At 36.1% G+C, this 23,245-nt stretch overlaps 1 protein-coding gene across 2 annotated transcripts; it reads right to left on the bottom strand.

The window, feature by feature from the left end:
- Nucleotides 1–1,609: 1,609 nt before the first annotated feature.
- LOC145998432 (vesicle-trafficking protein SEC22a-like) lies at nucleotides 1,610–21,540 on the bottom strand. Of its 2 annotated transcripts, none has more exons than XM_083134840.1 (7): nucleotides 21,368–21,540; nucleotides 15,622–15,848; nucleotides 12,590–12,753; nucleotides 6,485–6,661; nucleotides 5,201–5,325; nucleotides 2,997–3,065; nucleotides 1,610–2,005 (listed from the first exon to the last, which is right to left on the bottom strand). In XM_083134840.1, the coding sequence occupies exons 2-7, from the start codon at nucleotides 15,801–15,803 to the stop codon at nucleotides 1,805–1,807; spliced, it is 918 nt and encodes a 305-aa protein (XP_082990966.1). In that variant the 5' UTR covers nucleotides 15,804–15,848; nucleotides 21,368–21,540; the 3' UTR covers nucleotides 1,610–1,804. The 2 variants fall into 2 exon arrangements, with proteins under 2 accessions (XP_082990966.1, XP_082990967.1); XM_083134841.1 differs by having other exon boundaries at nucleotides 21,372–21,540.
- Nucleotides 21,541–23,245: the final 1,705 nt, after the last annotated feature.

Genomic DNA, 23,245 nt, shown 5'->3' with positions numbered 1-23,245 from the left:
GGTTGAATGTTTAATGTAGTTTTTCTTATCTACAGCTGCCACTTTGGACACATTCTGAGAAAGAGGAAGGATGAATGACAATAAGCTGTGTTTGGAATGGGAGGTGCAGGAGATACTGTCCCCCAAGCAGGAAAATTTAAGTAAAGCATCATCTAGCCGGGCCCTCATTCCTACCACGTTAAATATAGAACTTTTTCCCCAACTATCCCCAAGGCTCGAGCAAACATCCTCCCACCTAACAATTTCCACTTCAAGGGCTGACGATAAGATAAGATTAATGAAAGGACACTCGCAAAGGAACAACTGAGCTTCCGTGTCACTCCCGATCTCATTCAGGTTATTAGAATGATATTGCAACATTTACCTAAAACACATTTACTTCTTCAAACATACTAAACTGGTATCTACCTGATTAATTACAGACGAGTCACGTATTTTGTCTACAATAATTGCCAGGTCAATCAATTAGTTTCTATTGTAAATCTGCTGCAAGGTTAGCATCTATAATTAGGTTAAATCCCATTTTTTGAGTGTTCGTTTAATCAAAATGGGCACAAAGCTAAGAAAACATCATTAAGGAAAAGCTGTTGGTCTTAATGACACTGAAGGTTTGTGCAATGGTTTCCCTCAACCCAAATTTTTTTCACCAAGACATAATTTATTGTTATTTTAGCTCGAAATTTACACTTACATCCCCTTATAAGGGCTCGCACACACCCCAGATGGAAAATTCTGAATTTCTGTTATTAATAATAAAACTAACAAACGTTCTGCTATTTTGGAACTTGCAATAAACAATGTCAATTCAGGGGGAAGGGGGGGGGATTCTATGGACCAGTTTGATCCCACTTTCCGATGCTCATATTGTTCCTATGCTTACCAAACAGCATTATATAAAACCACCATGCACTGTACAAGAATGTGTTTTATAGGACCTCATATAGGTATGAAAGAGATCAATTTATTGTGAATCTTTGTCTGAAGAGACCCTGTTAGAGGGTGGGAAACGTTACATTTTTAGTTTATATTTTTTTATACAAAAAAATTGCCTTGGTCAGCATTTGATTATTATTATTATTTTTAACAAAATTCCCATTCCAACTTTTTTATTCCGTTCAATATGGGTTTAAATCCCAGATGATAAGAGTTTAAACATAGGATATCCAGCTTCGTAGGACGTTACATTCACTATCCTTCACCTAGTGGTCGATATAGTACATACATGAAAGCATGGATGAAAGGTGCCATGAAATACAATAGATTAAGTGGTCTCTGATATATGATGCTTTATGAGAATTTTCTTAAGTGAAAGCATCACACCATGCCCCCGTCCCTCCCCTAAGAAAAAGTCCTGTAGGCAGCCTTGCACGCTGTTCCTCGATAGTAAACTGTAAGCTTGCAGTGCAGATGACAAACTAGTCTCATATCAACATGGTGGATCATGTTCTTGCAATTTTGAAGTCTTGTTTTCACCTTAAATTTAATATAGAAACATGAGAACATGCAGGAGTAATTTTCATATGGTGTAGTTGTTAAAAATTAAAAAAAAATTATGGGGAAGTGTACACTGAATCATTTAATTGTTGTGTTTATTTATAACACAACAAAACATGTATGAAATATTTTTATTATCATAAAATTTACACTTTTTTAAATAAATATCCATATTTGTGATTCCATACTATAAAGTATAAAAACATGAAAATAGCTTATCCTAATTGCTTGTATCACACAATAAAATATACAGACTTTCCCATTAAAATATATATACATGTACATAGGTAGATGCTATTTATCACTTTCATCAAACATCATAGTTTGGTAACTTTGTTTGAAATTGTCTCGTAACAATGCAGAAGTGCATTGTGGAAGCCACGCCAATGTACAATAGCACTTGCCACAGGTCTCTAATTTCCCACACATAGATATTGCAAGCACACACAAACAACAAACCCATCCATGACTCTAATTTTCTGTATCTCGTATAAGTCACCAGCAACACTATCTGTAAAAAGAAATACACCAGAACACTTAATATTTATTAGTGAATAATACATATATTTTAACAAATAAATATGTTTCATTGTAATTTATTGGTTAACTAAATCTGGACCTGATTTTCTACAAAGGGAAACAATTGGAACATGAGTGGGTGAGCATGCACACATATATTATACTAATTACTGAAAAATACGAATCCACTTGTCAATAATATAATACTTGTATTTTTGCTTAAAAATTATCAATCTTTATATTTGACTAAAGTACAATGCATGCCTGTTAATTCTCACTAATTTACAAAGAATCAATCTTGTGTTTGAAAGTGAAAACACAGTTGAAGCTATGAGACATTAAGGAAAAGATTCAGAAAGTGTCAAAAACTAGTGTTGCTAATACATGATGCTTGCTAGAATCCACATTCTGAGGATGAACCGATATGGATTTCAAAATTCAAAATTCTGACATGAGTTGTCAAACTGTTGGTAAAATTTTCACCAAAATTTAGATGAGAAACGGAAAAAGTAACATAACGGTAAATTTAAAAAATGTAGTTTTTTTTCCAGAGAATAAACCAAAAATGTTTTTTCCATATAAGTGATTAAGAAGATGAATAAATAGATTAGTGAACAATAGTGATTAACAGTGATTAAAAACATAGTACATCTGAAAGTCGTTTCTGTATTACAATCCTCATCAAGGCTGACACAAAAGAGAATATAAATAAAGCATACTGGATAATGCTTTTTAAAAAATTCTTAAAAACATCTAAAAACTGTTTACTTACGTATTAGCGAGTATTTTGTTGTTGGAGAAACATTTCGGGGTTCCTACAGCCCCCTTCTTCAGGCTTCACTTGGCACTTTTTTTTAGTTTTTAGATGTTTCTTAAGAGAATTTTTTACAAAGCATTATTCAGTTTGCCACGAGTGAATAATTCGCACATGTGCAATTATGAATAAATAAAGCATGCTTTGCAAAATAAGATCAAGTTCTCACCTGGCAACACTGCAAAAAACATTCTAGTAGAAAGAGCAATGCATGGGTTGGACTAGGTCCATCATATTCCTGGAATTACAAGTAAGCATAGAGAAACATGCCATAAGAAAATGTGTAAAAGTATTTGCAGTTACATATACGAGGGCTGCTGAAAACGTTTCTGCAATCAATATGAAAAAAGACGTGTGAAATTCTGGGAATGGCTTTATTGTTTTTCCAAAGTATTCACCCTTAAGATCGATACACTTTTCCATACGCTCAAACCAATTTTGAAAGCATTTTTTTCACTCTGAAGCTGATACCTCAGAAACTGCTGTTAGGAATGCATCAACAGCTGCTTCAGGCCACACAAATCGCTTATTTTTATTGTGTGGGAACAAAAAAAAACATTAGGTGATAAATCAGGTGAGTACGGACAATGAGTCATTAATTCGACATTTTTACTGGACAAAAATCAACAGTTTGGTGTGCTGAGTGGGAACTGGCATTGTCGTGGTGAAGAATAATGCAATGATTTGGTTTCTTTTACAGAATTCATTGATGACCTCTGGCACTCTGGCAAACAATTGTTGTATACCACTAGCATTTACAGTCCTTCGATCTTCTAAAGCTATTGTTGCCACATGTCCAGTATAACCAAAGAAACAAGCAATCATTTGCTTGACAGCACTCCTCGAACAAACAACTTTTGTTGGTTTCGGCTCACTTTGAAACACCCAAACAGTGGATTTCTGTTTAATTTTCGTTTCGTATGAATATATCCAAGTTTCGTCCCCTGTAACGATGTAGTACACCAAATTTGACTTGCCTCGGTTGAATTTTTTTAGCATTTCTTTACACCAATTTACACGAGCCTGTTTTTGAGCTTCGGTCAAGTTGTGTGGGATCCAACGGCTTGAAAGTTTCTGTACGTTCAGATGACCATGCAAAATCATATGTATTTGTTTCATGTCAATGTTCAAGGATGCCTGAATCTCATGGTATGTCACATGCTGATCTCTCTCAATCATTTCACGCACAGCATCAACATTACTGGCAACAACAGACGTGGATGGACGACCTTCACGAAATTCATCACTGAGAAATGTGCTTTCATCCCCAAAAGCCAAATGAAGATGCTCGATGGATTGTTTCGGTGTTAAACTACATTTGAAATCATAAAAAATCATTGCCCGAAAGTGTTCATGAGAAATTTCCATTTCTCACACGAAACTACTACTTCAAACTGCTGTGAAAAATAAACGAATAGGCAAAGACAATTTAAACATAAAAAAGGTCTATTCTTCCGATTTTTATAATAGTGGAACACTAGCGTCACTGTTGGTGGTAGTTTGCAGAAACTTTTCCAGCAACCCTAGTACCACTAATAGAAGAAAGCATGCTCATGCTCACAAAGGATAGAACAGATTAACTGGCACTCTTCCTATATTGGCCAATAAAGGTATGTCAGTGCATTTGGCAAGTTACCACTAATTTACAGATTTAATGTATCTATAAATAGACTGTAATTTGTACAAAATTCTGCTATTTTGTTGTTTTACTATACTCCAATTTTGTAAAGTAATTGTCTAAATATCAGGGTTATATTTTTTCACAACACAAAACTCATTGCAGTGATGTGGTTAAACACATTAGTTAACGAGGTGAATGAATCAGTCAGGTTCTTTAAGGAATATATGTAGTTTCTGGTAAATTTTATATCAATATCAGCAAGTTTCATATCCTTCCATCCCTAACCAAGAGAGAGAGGTACAGGGTGTTACTTACTTTTTCTTATATTGTACATAATTAAACTATGTACATATTTCAGTGAAAATGTGAAAACTCAAACATGGCATACTGTCACATTTTTTATATTGGAATCAAGTATTGCTGACATATCTTCCATAATTTTATGATGTTTTCCGCATTTTAAAAATTTATTTTTATGGAACAACCATTTTTCTCAAGTTTATGCATGCTTGCAATGCCAGCAATTCTATAGGGGTGCTTAAAATAGTTTAAATTACATACTTCACTAATTTCGAAATCACTATTTTATATCACCTTCCACATTTTACAAGCCTTTTATTTACATGTATGGTCATGGAAATAAATACTTCCCCCAAAGGTCATTAATACCAAGAACCATGTGGGGGAAGTCTTTCGTTTCAACAGTGTACCTCATGTTAAATTAATACATGGACAAAAGAGTTGAGCATTACCTCTATACTTGAAGAGCTGAGTGCTGACATCCCTCTGTAAAAGTTGATAAGTGCAAGGAGAACTGTCACAGACATTGTCGCAATTCCTAGCCAAGAAATTGGTTCTAACCTGGGTGGAGCTCCAACTGAATAGGAAGGCACATAATAAATTAGACTGTTTATAAATATCATTTCTATATGACATGTAAAATTAAACAAAAATTAGAAAGACAGCATATTGTGAACATTAAGAGTCTGTTTATGAATTGCACTGATATTATATGTATGTACAAGCATGGTGCAAGTTGCACGGAAATACTTGGTACATCTGTGTTGAAATGAAAGTAAGGAAAAAAATAATACATAACAATTGGCAGCTTATACAAGAATTGAAACAATGCTGTATTGAATAATTTCTCTTGTAGTTTATGTTTTTTGTTGTAACGATTCAGGAGTGTATACGCTCAATTCACCAGACATTTATTTTCAGTTTGATTAAGATACAGTTATAACAATGGCATAAAGTTTTGAAAAAATGGATTATGACAATAATGTTACATTGTTAGAATGTAGCAACTTATTTAAGATGAAGATTTTTATCAAATTTTAAGTATAGATCCCAAATACCATCAGGCAATTCATAAAATAATCAAATGCTGACAAAGGCAAAATTTATTGTAGAAAGAATTTACACCAAAACATAACGTTTCCACCCTCTAACAGGGCCTTCCTCAGACAAAGATTCACAATAATTTCTTTGAATCTTTGTCTGAGGAAGACCCTGTTAGAGGGTGGAAACGTTACATTTTAGTGTAAATTCTTTCTACAATAAATTTTGCCTCGGTCAGCATTTGATTGTTTTATTAACATAGAAACCAGGCTTAACAGTGTTACCATCAGGCAATTCAAAATCATCATCTCTTTTACAAAGATTATTTAATCAAACAGAAAATAAATGTCTAATGAAGGGAACGTGTGTTTTTTTTATGCTCATAAAAAACAGGTGTAAACTACAAGACAAATAATTCTATAAGGCAAGCAATACTGGAAAAATTATGTTGTACTGTTACGTTCCAGCTCATAATTAATTTCCTTCCTACTGCATACATTTACAATTTAAGACAGCATTTTCCATGTTTAAATTCTTTTTCAGCCATAATGTTGTAATATAAATTTGTAATAATAATATTGGTCACGGAATTAAAAATAATTATTTTTCCTTTTCAAAAGGTACCTTGTTTAATTCAGGAAATCAATCACGACACAGACTTTAACAGAATAGGAGCTTAAACAACTTCCACCTACCTGACAACTGTGTGTAACTTCCTCCTGCATAACCATTCAATGTTGGATCTATATCGGAAAGCGTTAAAATGTGTGGAGGTCTTAATTTGATTTCCAAGCTCAATTCTGAGAGATTGACTCGAGTTGTAAGACTTTGTGGTTTATTGTACCTTTGTCTAGTTTTATGTATAAAATTATCTGAAAGGAAATACATTTAAAAAAATAATAAAGCATGGTTTCACTTTTGTACTCAACTTATCCACTTATACAACAGAGATTATTTATTCAACATAGTCATTAAAAACAGAATAGTCAGCTACAGTTATGACAGATATGCGCAAGGGTTGTAATACGAAATTGACTTCCTATAGTTACGGTTATTGCCTGACAAAGTGTTGTTTATCCCCACTGCTTATGCAAAGAAATACACAACGACAAGATGCCTACGGTGTTGATTTTTTATATTTTGCATCACTCTTCTGCCAATTTTGGTTAACCACAACAAAGAGGATGAGTGATATGTAGACATTGATAAAGGGACACTCACTAAGAACAGCCAGGCCTAGGTTGGGACTTGAACCTAGGACCTTTGGCCGTGTAGGATGCTGTGCTAACCACTATGCCATGGAGGTCAGTGTATGGCCTTTACATGTGATACACATATGGTGAAAGTGATGGGTCATGCACATAGGTAGAATTGCTGATAATTTTACCTGTATGGCTAGGTAAAAACGGCAGAAGCATGAAGTAAAATAAAGAAATCGCTCAAAAATTGTATCAATCTGATATTACGATAACCTGTTATAGTCTAAAATCTACATTTCTTTTATCTTTATGAGCATAAAGGTACAATCCTGTGCCTGGTATTTGTAACTTAAATTTCTAAACATGCAGTTTCTTTTCTACACGCAAGAGCCATTGCAGACATCTGTTTACATAAATTAATTAAACTTCACGATTATCATGAAAATCTGTCAGTTAATACAACAGATTAGTATAATATCAGCATCAGTATATTATAGCAATGCCATGAAGTGAGAAATTTATTGATTTCAATTGATGATGTTTTGAACCAATCATGATGCTGATTTTTAACCCTAGAACACTACCGTACGTAAAATTTACATATGCTTTGCGCTCAATTCCCTCCCATACCTCCCACATCTCACCCACCTACCCCTCCGCCTATGGTATTCCTCGGGCATTGTGTCAGGCGCATGGCAGCACTGTGGTAAGGAGGGCAGAAGCAGTGAACGTCTCTAGTTTGTGCATTATGTGGGACTCTGTACGTCAATAATACGTAACAGAAGAAAAATCTTGCACATAATTTTGACGTGCATGTAGTAATAACGGCATTTGTATTTACGTAAGATTTGCGTGCTCGTAGTAATACGCGTAATGAAAATGTCTGAAAAACGTCTGACAACTGATAAAATTTGTGAACTTTTGGTAAGCTGCTGGAAGAGAATGAAGAAGATATTTTGGACTCTGATATCAGTGATTACGATAGCAACGACGACCCAGAATATGTTCCTGATGATACGGAGTTATTTCAAACAATCTGTGAAAAGATACAAGAAGCAGAGGTTTGAGAAGAAACATCAAGGACTCAGGGCAGGGGGCAGAAAAGGAAGCAGATCTCGGAAGATTCTACGCGTGGAACGTCATCGGCCACATCAAATTGGTTGAAACTCTTGCTGGAAGCAACAGGAACATAACTTGTGACAATTGGTTCACAAGTGTTCCACTTGCTGAGAAACTTCTCAAAGAAAAAAAAACTAACAAATGTCGGAACAATAAAGAAAAATAAATGAGAACTGCCATCAGAGTTCAAAGATTTAGATTTTCAAGAGAGAAAGACTGAATCAAGCCTCTTCCTGTTTCACGATGATGTAACTGCAATATCATATAAGGCCAAACAAAACAAAATTGTGGCTTTAATTTCAACAATGCACAAAGATGCAACAATCAACAGTGAAAGTAAGAAACCCAAAATAGTTTTGACCTACAATTCTACAAAGGGTGGAGTAGATGCTTTTGATCAAATGTGCCAACGAATGAATGCTGGAAGAAAAACTAAGCGATGGCCCCTCTAATTTTTCTATAATATGACCAACATCTCGGCGATCAATGGATACATTATTCACACTCACAACTTCTACAACAATCAGGACAACTCAGAAAAGAGACCATTCTCACGAATTCAGTTCATGCTTCACCTCCATGAGAACTTGACCAAGATCTGGCAGGAGCAAAGGCTAATAAACCCGGGATTGTCACAGGAGTTACGAAAGTCAATTTTGAAGGTACTGGGGAAGGAAGTGACAAGTACAGTAGCAGCCACGTCACAAGGGAACAGAAAGTATTGCAGTAACTACAACTACAAGGAGGATGACAACTACGTACTGCTCCTGTGGAAAGTCAATTTGTGGTGAGCATCAAAAGAAAAAGTGCCCTGACTGTGGATAATTCCAGAAATGCACTATTTTTTTCTAAGCTGTCTTTTTATTCCTTGTTAAGAATGTTATAATTATTTGCAAAATTTGTTTTCATTGTGTATTTTCACAATAATTCTTAATGTACGTACAAGTTTGTCAACTAATACATTATTTTCATATATTCTGTATTTAATAAAGCCATGCTCATATATTTTATAAAGAATAAAAACTCCAAAATGTAGAAAACATCCAAAAAAATTTTAAAAAAATATTTGTCACTGATTTTATAAACTCAGGTTTATGTTAAAAATCAATCACTGCATGTACATAATATTTACGTAGCGGTAGTTATACAGTAATACGGGAACACGGTAGTGTTCTAGGGTTAAGAAAGTTCCATATAGATATAATTATCTAATAGAACAACAAACATATTTCTATATAAAACAAATACTATAAAATTGAAAGGTCAGGGAAACAAACCAGGTAATTTAATGAAAAATGAAATTTTAATTGCAAAACATTAAAGGCGTATGCTTTTTTTTCTATCTTTTAATTTACATGTCCTTTAATTCATGTTTGGGGAATAATTAGATGTGAGTGAGTTACTAACTTTTTCCATGAAAAACCTTTCTAACTTCTTTCACAGAAAAAGTTAGTAACTTACTTACATCTAATTATTCCCCAAACATGAATTAAAGGAAATGAAAATTAAAAGGCAGAAAAAAAAGCCTATGCCTTGAAGAAAGGAAGTGTTACATGCAGTGGTGCAATGATGGGAAGTGCCAAGGTGATCATGAAATCTAAAGAAAGAAAAAACCTCCACAATGCCCCCTCTTTGTGGAAGCACCACTGGTCAAGATCTTCATTTGGTAATGTGGAAAACTGTGTATGTAATGAGTAATAATGCACTAATCCGATTCATCTTCACTGAGTATCCTATCTTTTATGCACTATAGGACACTTCCCTAAAAACACAACAATCACAGATGGCAAGTCGAACACGGAATTAACGCTTTGCTTTATTTTCAATTCCTCCACACCAACAATGCACATCAACAACCAGTGATACGAACAACTAAAATATGATTGGCGCTAAACCTAGAGTAGCATCTGCTAAATCAAATGTGGGTCTAAAAATTTGCAAATGCAATGCAACAAATTCAATTCTATCTCCAAGCAAAATTCATACATGTATAATTATAGATTTTCTGTGCATATTTTTAAAAAATATATATAAAATCCTATTTTCATGCTAGTTTCCTTTGACATTTCGACAATTTCTCTTAAAATAAATATTTTTGTCATCCAGTTCGAGTACGTGTACATGGGGGAGAAGAAAGTATATATATCTTCTCTTAAGGAACAAATCGATAACAAAAAGTTTGGATGGCCCTTTAGATGCATCTCTTTTATATCTAAATATTCATATAACTTTGGAAAGATAATAAATTCGTTTTTTCAAAAATAGACAGTACCTTTATCATGAATTACTTCCCCAACCGTTCTTAAAAATCAGTCATATTTAGCGACTTATCTCTAAAGATGGAAACTTTGTAGATACTGCGAAAGTTCCCTCGTCATGCCAAACGAAAATGGACTCAGTTGGTGTCTTATGACCAGCATGGCTACTCCCCACCACCCTGTTCCCCGCTGAGACTTCATCAATCCTCTGCCCATGTGTCAACCTGGTTGGGCCAGCTCGGACCGAGCATACGAAAGAGCTGGCGATAACACAAGGAGGTTGGGGTGGTCGTCAGCTTGGCTGATTGCGAGATTCGAATCTCCTTGTAATTCTGTTTTGCAGATATGTGGACGATTGTTTTGGCATATGGAAGGGAACAAAGAGGCAGCTCGACATTTTTGCCAAAGAAATACAAGATGAAGAAAGAGGGATTTTATTGGAACTTGAAATAGAAGAAGAAGGCAAGTTAAGCTACCTTGATATATTGATGAAAAGGAAGAGAGGAGAAGAAATTGAAACCGCTTGGCATCAGAAGAAGTGTGCAGCAGGGGTTTTCTGCCACAAAAGAAGTGATGTAAGTGAGGTGACAAAAATAAATTTCATAAAGAATATGGAGGACAGAATAACGAAAATATGCACGAAGGAATGTGAAAAAGAAGGCAAAATAAATAGCCTATGGAAACAGCTGGAAAAGAATGGCTATGAGAAGCAGGATAGACTAGACATAAACAGAAGAAGAAAGAAAAGAGGAAAGGGAGAATTGGAAGAGAAAGAAAAAGATGAAGAGAAAGAAAAAGAGAGAAGGTTTGGAATAAGGAGTATGGGGAAGACCACGGAAAAGATATGCAAAGTGCTTAGGAAAGCGGGCAATAAAACTTACAGGAAGGGAGGAAGAAGCATCTTAGGAATAGCGAAGAATGCAAACAAGAAAATGGAAAACAGAGAAGAGGAAGAGGAAGGGATTATCTACGAAGTGAAATGTAAAGAATGTCAGAGTGTGTACATAGGAGAAACAAAAAAGAGACTGAAAGATAGGTTGAAACAACATAGGGATGATGTACGACTTAAGAGAGAGAGAAATGCGATATTTAAACACACGAGAGAAACAGGACATGACATAGAGTGGGATGAGGCTAAGCAGATAGGAAGGGAGAAGAGAATGTTAGTGAGAAAATGGAAGGAAGCCAAGGAAATAGAGAAGAAAGGTGAAGAAGACACAATGAACTGGAATGGGGGACTGAAGTTAAACAAAGAATGGAAGAAAGTGTTAGAAAGAGTGGAAAGGACAAGAGAGAAAGAGGAGAGGAGAAGGGAGAAAAATGAAGGAAAAAGAGCGTGAGATATTCTATATGAATATCTCTTCACATTCTATATGAAAGTAATTATGTTTAGCCTTTTAGGTGAAAGTACAGTTGGAAAGTGAAAGCCACCTGCTAGAAAGTTCCTAACAACTTTCTAATAGTCTGGAGGGAGTGAAGTTTGTGTATATATAATGCCCTTTTTGTGTATCTTGTTACTTTTGTACTTGATACAGAGTCTGATAAAGACCTTGCTAGAAGGTTGAAACGTTACGTTTAGTTTATGTTTTTAATAAAATAAATTACTGCCTTGGTCAGCATATTTATATTTTTTCATAATCATGGAAACAAGGCTTCATGGTGTTATTAATCTCCTTGTCTGTAAACTATAAATGTATTAATTTAACAATACTTTGGCGAGGTATGTGTTTCATCTGATGGTAGTGCCATGGCACAGCGGCTCTCTCCTTTGAGCTGCTGCCGGTCATATGTACGAAACGATGACTCTTTGTATCTTGGATCAAATGATACCACTACCTCGCAAACAAAAAGAAAATTAACTTGCCTGTTATTTCCCTTGACTCTTCAATTAATATTATTGATCTCCTCAGACCAGTATGAAAATGATTATTCATATACACAAGACAGGGATAAATTGTGAAAGTTTTGAAAGTATTTCAAGAAAATAGACCTTAACATTCAGGTATTCTACAGCAGGAAAACAGAACATCAGTGTATTAATCAAATACTAAATATATGTAAATTTGCATATTTTTTTTTAAGAATACATGTTGTATGAGTCAATACTGAAGTTTTTCTTATGAAATTATGCAAGTCTACGGTAACATGCAGGAGTAAATATGTTAATATTGAAAAAATGATGAACAATACCATGTGTTAATGAAGACAAAATATTCACAATTACCAAATTCAATGAATGCATAAGGTCTTCGAGCTTCATTTACTTTCCTAGTTTCATATAAAGTTACAAAATCCTTCACCAATTCATCCAGGAAGCTAAAGGCTAGCACAGCTGGATACGATGATTCACAGAGGGCCAGGTATGAGACTCCTAAAGAAGTTATAAAACTGGAACAAAAGACAAGAATAAAAATCATACTAATTTGCTGCTGCACATAAAATCAATGTGTCATAAAATGTTTCTGCACTCAAAGCTAATTTGACAAGGATTGACAAACCTGAACTATTTATTCCTTGAATCATCCTGTACATCTTAGAAGAGTCACTGTGCACTTTGGCTACAATTTTGTGTATAATTATCAAGTTAATATAGTGCCGTCTGAACCTCAGCTGCATCCAATCTCGGGAATACCTGTATATGGGGTCCCTTGGTGCATTGCAGCAGTTGTTTTGAAGGAACAGAGACAGGTTTGTGCTGGTTCAGATTGATTGTCAGTGTCGAAGTTATCACTGAATTGTGCTTTACAGTGGTTGAAGTGTTTACCCACTATGGTTCTTTCAATTGAGGAATATGCATTTCTTATCGAAACGTCTGTCATTAAATGGGTTTAGTGCAGGAGCAATTTGCTGCAAAATCCCTCGAAATTTTATGAAAGATCAGTGTTAGATGCCAAACTACACCATCAACCATTGCTCACGTTTTGAAGCTGTACCATGTTTTTGATGTATGTTGGGTCGCTTCGTCCTTTAACATTTAGCACACTCTTAGTTTAAACACCACCATGTGGCAACAAACAGTGGCCACGGGTGGATCAGTCGATAACGTGTCTGACTACCATGCTAAAGGTCCCGGGTTCGATCCCTGGCCGGTTCAAATCCGGGAACTTTTCTAACATTGGAAGCGGCCCCGGCGCCCTGACAGCATCGAATAACATGGGTACCTGGGGGAAACCCTGGGGGGGGGGGGTAAAGGTGGTCAGGGGCATGATGCTTATCACATCACCTCCACTCATGACCGGATCAAGAAAGTGTGGGGTGTTACCCCCCCACCCCCTATACACCTTCATGGCATGGTGCTAAGCACAGGGGAACACTTTTTTTCTTCATCTTCTTTTCTTTTAGTTTAAACACCACCATGTGGCAACAAACCACAGATCATTATTAATTTCGGTGTTTTTTGTTCATTTACATACATGACAAAAAAATATTTAGTGTTACTATTTTCAACAAATGTATTTTTAAAATGACAATTTTTTCCTCCAAAAATTAGGTTATGTAACTTAGGAGTGGATATTACTCTTCAACCACCATTTTTTGCTGATAAATTTTGCTTTTACATGTAATTATGTAAACAAAAAAACTTGTTCACATGCACCAATTTAAAATTTCCCAATTACTAAAAAAAATTCGATGTTCTAAAATGAGTGTATATTTTCAGCTTTTTTTCTTTCTTCCTTCAAAAACCGGGGATGGGGAATTACATCTTGAAGTAATGCTTCTTTTCAAATTTTGTCCAGTGTCCACAAGGTTGATGGTAGAAGCTAACAGCAGTGCAAGAATTGGAACTTGCTGTGAAAGGTTTACAAATTTTATTCACATACAAACTATTGTTTTCTTGATGCAGCCTTCGGTAACAATTCTGATTGTTTTATGTTTTTTTTCAAATTCTCCTAGCAGAAAGACTAATTATCATAGAATGTTAGAAATCATTGTCACAAGAAATTTGAACCTTCCTTAAAGTAATGAGCACTGTTTGGATTCGAAAAAAAAGTTATTTATGTTGAAAAAAAAAACAATTAAAAATCACCTTATGCAAGCATGCACGCTTCCCATGAACAAGGTTTTCTCCATAGACAAGTGACAGTAAGTATTGTAGACTAGTGGGAATGAATGTAGAAGTAAATCGGAACCTTGGTAGAATGCATTTAAGGACTTTATTTTAATGCTAAGAGAACCAACCTGACCTGCCTAACCTAACCACAAAAGCATAAATTGAACCACACCTTAAGTAATCGCTAAAACTCTGCAGTATGTGTTAACAGATGTAAATCAAAATCGAACAATGTAAAAATTGCATTCGTAACATGATGAAATTGCAATAAAACAAAAGGAACTTGGACCCAGCCTTCTTTACAGAGGAAGCCTGGTTCCACCTCTCAGGTTATTTCAATACACAAAACACACAATTGTAGTAAAAATCCTCATGTTTGTAAAAAATGCACTTGCATGGTAATTCAGATCAGGAAAAAAATGGGGGTAACAGTTCAGTTCATCGGAAACACATTAAAATTGGATATTTTGTGTTTCACATGGTTCGTACTTACCAATTGTGTATTGCGGAACATAGTTCAAGGTGCCATTCTGCTTTTTACACGAAAACAATTTCTTACATACAGTGTGATTTTATGATTCCTTTCTTCGCTTCCTTAACACACAATATGGTGGCCACATCTTGACTCACATTGTGGTTATGCAGTGTTTCCAACCCTCTTCACCAAAAAATACCTACTATCATGTTCATCACCGGTGGAAATTGTATATTATGCACGGGTAGCTGATGGATAGCCCCACAAACCATTATGCATGGTAGCTATAGCCCCACAAACCATTTCCGATAAGGTTAGGTTAGGTTTGGTTAGGCAAGCATAGTAAAAAAAAAAAAGGGGTCTGGAAACACTGACAGGGGTTACGTCATCAAATGTACGCAGCATACAGTTCACGTAGCAAAAGCAATGGTAATTGTGTGTCGGTTGAGTTATTTCTCTTGAAAAATACATAATTTCCTGGTCAAATAGATTCCACGATGAAAGAAAATACCTCGACGAACGTTGGAAAGCTTGCAGAAACTCATTTCTGTAAGTAGTTTCTTGTGTCAAAATGAAGAAATGTGATTCCGATATACGAAACTGTTACCAAAATGGGTAACGTATGACAGCCCTTTGACATCACTTCCAACAACTCTTGTCAGTGCACAGTGACTTTACAAACACCCTGTAGAACAAACTGATGCACATGGTAAATTTAATAGGAACTTACTGTACTATATATGACTGCAACTTTACAGAACATCTGTCAGGATACTGCGCTGTCTTCTTTGCTATGAACTTCAAGTACCGCTTGCTATCTTTGATATTCTTGTTAATTTCATCATTGAAGTCAGTAGTGGCAGAGAGAGCCATTCCATCCTTCGTGCGCACAATCATTGCATATATGATCATTATGTCCTCCTGTCCCAGATAACTTCACAATATGATCATACGATCCTGTAAAAAAATATGATACATAATAAAACTAGAACCTGATTACATTACACTCATGCTGTGACCAATAAGGTACAGTTTGCTAGGTTATTCGGTAACAATTTTGATTGTTTCATGATTTTGCAAATTCTCCTAGCCTAGCAGAAAGACTAATTATCATAGAATTTTGGCAATCATTGTCACACGAAATCTGAACTTTCCTTAAAGTAATGAGCACTGTTTGGATTTTAAAAAAAATACTTGTTGGAAAAAAACAAACTTAAAAAGCGTAAGTAACATGTTATAGGTACCTTGCACAAAACTCCCCCATTTCGCATGCTTGGTGCATTACACAGACTACCAGTTAACCTAACTAGGAAAGAAAGCATTTAGGGATATTATTCAAATTCTAAGGGAACTAAACCTGTCCCTAACCTAACTGTCTAAGCATGCATTGGACAAAATCTTCGAACATTTTGGTGGCAAGAATTATATAGAAGTATATGAAAGTGAAAGACCAGTGTCGAGGAAACACGCAGTGTATAATCGCTAAAACTGCAGTGCGTGTTAACATACGTAAAATGAAATTGAACCATGTAAAAAATGCATACGTAACTTGCCGAAATCGTAATAAAACCAAATGAACTTTGGCCAGTTATTTCCATCATTGAATAAACATCGTTCCAACCTCAAGACAGGGCCTCCCCGATGGCACAGGGGTTGTGTCGTTGCCTTGTAATAAAGGAGTCCCAGGTTCGATACCTGGTGACGGCACATAGTGGTTCGGATCCCACTTTAAACTGTAGGTCCAGTCCCGATTACTGTGCATAAAAAATGGACTTAACCAACTCAAAACCAAATAAAACAACCTGAAGACAATGCAACCGAGATAATCTAACTTTAACAAAAAACTTGAGAGAATAAGGTATGTGAATGTAGAATATAGAGAATGTCTCCAATTCCTTTCCTACTTCTTATACTCACTAAATATGGTAACGTATCTGGAGTTAAGATTTGGGGGTCATGTGTGAAAATTGTACCTTACATTTATATACGTTGTAAAATTACGTTCTTCATAACCGCGATCATTCTCCATACATAAACATAACAACCATGTTTGATGATGTGAACAAGTAACATTCAGCATTCATTGCACTGTCTACAGCATTGCCACACTGTTCCTTCGTTACTTGCAGAGCATTAGTTGTACGACAGTGAGAACGACGAGGTAGAAGAGCATGTGGAATGCGAACTTTGATTAGAGGTAGGTTTGGCAATGGTGTTCGAGTGTTCTTCTAGAAAAATGGCATCTTGCGCAGTGAGGAAGCTAGTGCTACAAAACTTATATTTGGTTACAATATGTGCTCATTGGGAAAAGATTTGGTACTACTTTACTATACCGGAGACACCTATCAATGATTTATTTCGCCATTTTTTACATTGCTAATGTACTCTTCTGCATTGCGGAACATTTCTTTAGGTGAAATAATGAATTTATAACGAAGATAATGTCTATTTCTTACATTAACGAGTACTTACTGTTGTTCCTTATTTCCCACAAACCATCCACGGGTAGCCCCAAAAACCATTGACGTTAGCCCAAAAATTCACGATACCATCATGGGGACGAGGTATGCCTACGAGGTTAGGTTAGGCCTGTTAGGTTAGGTTCCATTAGCACTCCTTTCGTTCAATTTAGCATATACGGACAACATCATGGCGGCAGCAGCAATAGCACATCGGAAATAGATTTTCGTAGAAAACCACATGCATTCGCATTAAAATGGATCAAAACTACATTGCCGAACATCAACAACACTACAGAAAATGATTTGCGTAAGTACTTTCTCCTGTAAATTTGAAGAAATCTGTCTCCGGTATAGTAAAGTGTTACCAAAGATTTCACTGATATTCTGACAAAAAACTTTTTCCGGTACGATTAGGGTAAGAAAGTATCTTGAATTTCGTTAATATTTGGTAGATTAACTAATTTAGGCCTTCTGATCAGTACATTATGAACGGGTAGCCCCACGAACCATTTCCGGATAGGTTAGGTTAGGCAAGCTTAGTTAAAATTTTGTTCATAAAACAATGCGATACAGCTTAAAAAAAAATCTCAACTTACATCACCTTTTTTCACGATTTCCAGACGTGATTTCGCGGCATTTTAACAACAGATGCATGAGTAGAAGGCCAAATTTAGTTAGTATTACGAAATTGGAGACATTCTCTATATTCTATATTCGCTCCGAGAATAATTATAAATATAAATACAGTTTTTCCAGTACCCTTGGTCCTTTGCACTCCCACTAAAAAGTGAAAGATTTTGCATGGTTTATGAAGATTTTGTTGTTTACGTAATTTTTTGTTTTTAGCTCCCTTAGATATTAGTCCCATCTAATTCGCTGCACTTTTTGACACCAGGTGTAGTATCTGGTGTCAAGCTGGTGCAAAGAAATTGTGATAAACCAAGTAGACGTTTAGCTAGGAATGTCCCAGTCGTCCCATCGACTTTATTAAAAAGCCACCATTTGTCTCGTTTCATAAAAGTCTAGGAATTATCTTGAAAACCAAGTCTAAATTTGAGACACATTTCATGCTAAAAGAGATGTATTATTTTGTGTGTGTTCCGTTATTTGAAGAACCGTACATGCAATTTCAATTTGGAATTGCAACAATAATTTCAAGTTCCTGCATCTTGACACAAACTCACAAGACAAATCTCGCATTGGGTGTGTGTGTGTGTGATATATGAGGTAAGGTTTTCGGGGAGATTTATAAACGGTTGATGAAGAATAAAGCTGTTCTCAAGAAGATTGATTCATCTGATAAATATTTGGTAAAAGTTCAGGGTAAAAATCTGATATTCCCCGCACACTTATAACTTCTTTGTTTTGTCAATTTTTGGCATTTGTACTTACCTATCTGCTTCGCAGAACATTCTTTTAGGTGTATTCACGTTTTTCGTCCCGGAATCGGTGGGAAATTTAAACTAAAAAATTATTTTTGTTTGAAATTTTTGAGTCCAAATTTCCAACAGTTTCGGGGCTCCGCCCCTGGGGTACTTGGCCTACCGCCCCCAACTGCTAACGCAGCCCCGCCTCCACTACACTCCGCTTCGGCTCCCCGGCTTTATCTATAGAGTCCCTGTTAAAGGCATGTTAGAAATTGGCCGGAGTCACCTGCCCCCAAATGAGCCCCAAACTTTTAAATTTGAAGAAATCCGTTACATAACACAAAACACCTTCCAGAAGATAGACAATGCTACAGGAACTTATTACCGTAAGTAGTTTCTTCTGTAAAAATGAAGAAATCTGTCTGGGGAATATCAGATAAGTACCTTTTTGGTAATTTTTTATTCCTTTTTTCGCTTCCGTAACACACGTTATGGCGGGCACATTTTGACTCACGTTGTGGGTATGGTTCATATTTACCAATTGTGAATTGCGGAACATATTTGAAAGTGCCATTCACATGATTAGAAACATTTTTACACTAAAATAACCCATTTCTCGAAGTGTTACGGAATGCACGTGATGGTGCAAGCCCCACAAACCATTCACGGATAGCCCCAAAAACCATTTGGGATCCTATAACCATCCACAAATAGCCCCACGGACCATTCACAGGAGGTTAGGTTAGGTTCAGTTGGGTTAGGCAAACAGTTAAAAAACAGCGTGGTTACGTTTTCGCTTAAATTGAAGCAACGGGAATTGATTTCCAGGTACTATTATCGTATGAGGGAAACACCTACGAATCATATATTTCGGACTTCTTTACATTGCTAACGTGTTATTTTCAAATGCGGAACATTTCTTAAGGTGAAATAATGCATTTCTAACTAAGATAATGTCTATTTCTTCTATTTACGAGTACTTACTGTTTCTTGTTGTTTCGAATCTGTAACACATTATGGCCGTGATAGCGTACTGGTTTAGGGGGCGTTCTGAGTGTGTTTTGTCGATTTATGCACTGTTGCAACCTTGTTCACCGGAAAATATCTACTTTCATGCCTGGATTTAAAATTATGCTAATACGTCACAAACCATTGACGTTAGCCTCACAAACCATTGACGTTAGCCCCAAAAACCATTTTCCATAAGGTTAGGTTAGATTAAGTTAGGTTAGGCAAGCATAGTTAAAAAAAAAAAAATTAAAAATACTCCACACATGGTTCTAGTGAAAACACGGCGAGGCTGAAACACTGGCTATGGGGTTGCATCATCTTAACACATGGAACATTGCACTCTCGTGCAGAAAGCTAATGGCATAGGCAGAAACATCGTGTCGGACAGAGATTTTCGCAGAAAACAACACGCATTCACATTATAATGGTTCAAATCTACATTCAGGAACTTCTACAACGCTAAAGAAAATGATTTCCGTAAGTACTTTCTCCTGTAAATTTGAAGGAATCCGTTCCCCTCATACGATAATGTTACCCAAAGTCCTTATACTAACCATTTTGTTGATAAACTACGCACGATTACGAAGAGAGTATGTACCCTGTAATGTATCCTACATTCGCCTTGAAAGTGCAAGGAGTGAACCGGTCAATGAACGACAGCCAAAATAAAGAATCTTTTCGAATATGCAAAATTAATAATAATAATTCCTTTGTTTATCCCGACTGGTGTTGGTTTCGGATTCTCGTTGTGTGTGCTATATTCACTTGCTTATTGCTGTATTGCTTCAGGTTACGAAAGCACAGGTAATTTACTTCATCATAAAATAGCTCCGTCTAGTTCGCTGCACGTTTTGGACCCTTCACTTACACGTTTAGTTGGTTACAAAGTGCGGTAACAGTTCGTTATATCAGACACACTTTTCTTCAAATTTACAGGAGAAACTACTTACGGAAATCGGCACTACTTTACTATACTGGAGACACCTATCAATAATTTATTTTGCAATTTTTAAATTGCTAACATACTATTCTGCATTGCGGCACATTTCTTTAGGTGAAATAATGAATTTCTAACGAAAATAATGTATATTTCTTACATGAACGAGTACTTACTGTTGTTCCTTATTTCCCAAAAACCATTGACGTTAGCCTAAAAGTTCACGATTTCCCCACGAACCATCACGGGGACGAGGTATGCCTACTAGGTTAGGTTAGGCCTGTTAGGTTAGGTTCCATTAGCTCTCCTTTCGTTCAATTTAGCATATACGGACAATACGAGAGCGTATTGTGCTCTCGTGCAGAAAGCAAATGGCGGCAGCAGCAATACCACGTCGGAAATAGATTTTCGTAGAAAACCACATGCATTCGCATTAAAATGGACAAAACTACATTCCCGAACATCAACAACGCTACAGAAAATGATTATTCCCGAACATCAACAACGCTACAGAAAATGATTTGCGTAAGTACTTTCTCCTGTAAATTTGAAGAAATCCGTCTCTGGTATAGTAAAGTGTTACCGAACTTTGAATACCCTGCTTTACCAGTGTTTACAGATTTTGTTTGTGAAAAATGCTTAATTGCACAAATTGTTACACGCAACTACTTGGTCACGTAAAATAGAACACATACTTACGTACATATATGTCACATCATTTTGATAGTTTTTACTGAACTATTACTCTTCACTGTAGGTCAACATTAAAGCACTGTAGTTTAATACCGCATATTGACCTAAATTATTTGCAAGTTACTTGTCGTAAAGTACCACGCATCATTTCTCTACCAGCTGACGACGACATTGCTAATTTACATGCCACTGGAAACCATATTTTATTCCCCAAGTATATATTGTTTATCCAATGAAAAACAAATTTTAATTTCAAAATAATAGAGGAACATATATATATATATATGTATATGTTTTACTTCTATTCAGAGATGTATTGCGATGAAAAGCCATTGAAGATAAATCTTGAGTTAACGTTGGTTTAGGTACTTTTGATACGCCACGTTCTATGGGTTTCCTTTATCGCACAACGCGATAGAAACTTTGCATTCTGACGTCTTTGCGAAGAGATTTTATTTTATTATTACGGTAAATGCCTATGTTGTTTGGTTGAACCAAACCTACAAATTTTTTTTTGTAACAACGCAGGCATTCCGTGTCTGACGTTAGAACAAGAAGTTGGTGTCGTGTTGTGCGATAAAGACCAGTGTTTTTTCTATCTCCAAAAGGGGATTGGGGAGGATGATGCTCCCTGTCATAAAATTTCCGTGAAGATTCCAGCCCACCCTTCCCCAAATTCGAGTAAGAAGACCATGTATTTTGATTTCTTTCCATTCCAAAGCTGAACTGCCACGATGGTCAGCAGTCTCGCTACATAGGCGTGTACACGGGGGTTGGGGGAAATTGACCGCGGCGGCGCCAGGATTAATCATCTAGGGGTGCGACCATAGGTGCGACGTTGTAAATAAAGATAACATGAAATATGCCTGCATGTTTTAGTCGATTAATCAAATATAAATCAACTTTTAGTAGGCATCTATGATAATATGCTAATGAAACTTAAGAATACTAGCGACTTGCTTCATTTTTGTGAGATTTTAGCACAACAACGACGTTTGGAAATTTGAATAGAACAGTTTGTTCAAGGGAGGTCAATGACGTGTATATGGACGACTGTAGGATTTTTTCCCATGGAGAGGCGAGCGAGGCAGGACACTCTTCCAAAGAGAGGGTCGAGGCATACTTTCACCCCTAATAGTGTTGCTCACTCTTTCTAAAAAAAGAAATCCTTCAGTTTGAAATTACCATGTTCCTGCAACGCTCATCCTCTAATTAACTGCTCACCGTGACCGAAATGTACAATTTCGTTTTAATTTCACTTAATGCACATACATAGGCTAATCTGGACTGGACCTACAGTTTAAAGTGGGATCTGAACCACTATGTGCCTAAACCGGGTATCGAACCCAAGATCCCTTGATTACAGGCACGAACAACTGAGGTACAAAATTCAGTTATTAATCAAATGTTAAATACGTTGTATAGGTAACAACAACTGGTGAGTGTTGTTTGTGTACGTTGGGTAAAAGAAAGATATCGCTACTATGCAACCTAAAGTTCTGGAATTTGAAAAAGAAAATAACACAATAAATATGGAATCATGGCGTCACTGCCATGTAATTATCAATTCACTTTTTTTTTAGGACTGCTTCATTTTTCTGAAAATTTTCCGTTGCTTTGTTACCTATCTTTTAATATGCGTTCGTTTTACATAATACATAGCCTACCTTCCGTCTGCCCAGATAGTGTGGTGTGAGAACAAAACGTTAAGTGCACAGCAACTTCTTAGTTAAAATCCCTTGGACCGCACTTTCCCCAACAACGAACTGAGACATTTATTCGCGAATTTCTGGCCTCTTCGTAACAGTCTTTGAGAAAGTCTGAAATAGGAACGTTTACTAGAACAAATAGAACGAATTAACAAGGAAACTACCGTCACGATAC

This window comes from Lepisma saccharinum, chromosome 14 (genome assembly GCF_977018435.1).
Source record: "Lepisma saccharinum chromosome 14, izLepSacc3.1, whole genome shotgun sequence".
Taxonomy (NCBI): Eukaryota; Metazoa; Arthropoda; class Insecta; order Zygentoma; family Lepismatidae; genus Lepisma; species Lepisma saccharinum.
The sequence above is the reverse complement of the archived record's forward strand: the minus strand, read 5'-3'. Positions and strand labels throughout refer to the sequence as shown.

What these genes read in the sequence shown, in the direction of transcription:
- LOC145998432 (XM_083134840.1), bottom strand. Translation starts at nt 15,803, where the DNA reads ATGATCATATATGCAATGATTGTGCGCACGAAGGATGGAATGGCTCTC. An exon ending in TTGCAGTCATATATAGTACA is followed by an intron (nt 12,754 to 15,621) that starts GTAAGTTCCTAT and finishes CTTTTGTTCCAG; the next exon opens with TTTTATAACTTCTTTAGGAG. An exon ending in GTTTTTTGCAGTGTTGCCAG is followed by an intron (nt 2,006 to 2,996) that starts GTGAGAACTTGA and finishes TTCTTTTTACAG; the next exon opens with ATAGTGTTGCTGGTGACTTA.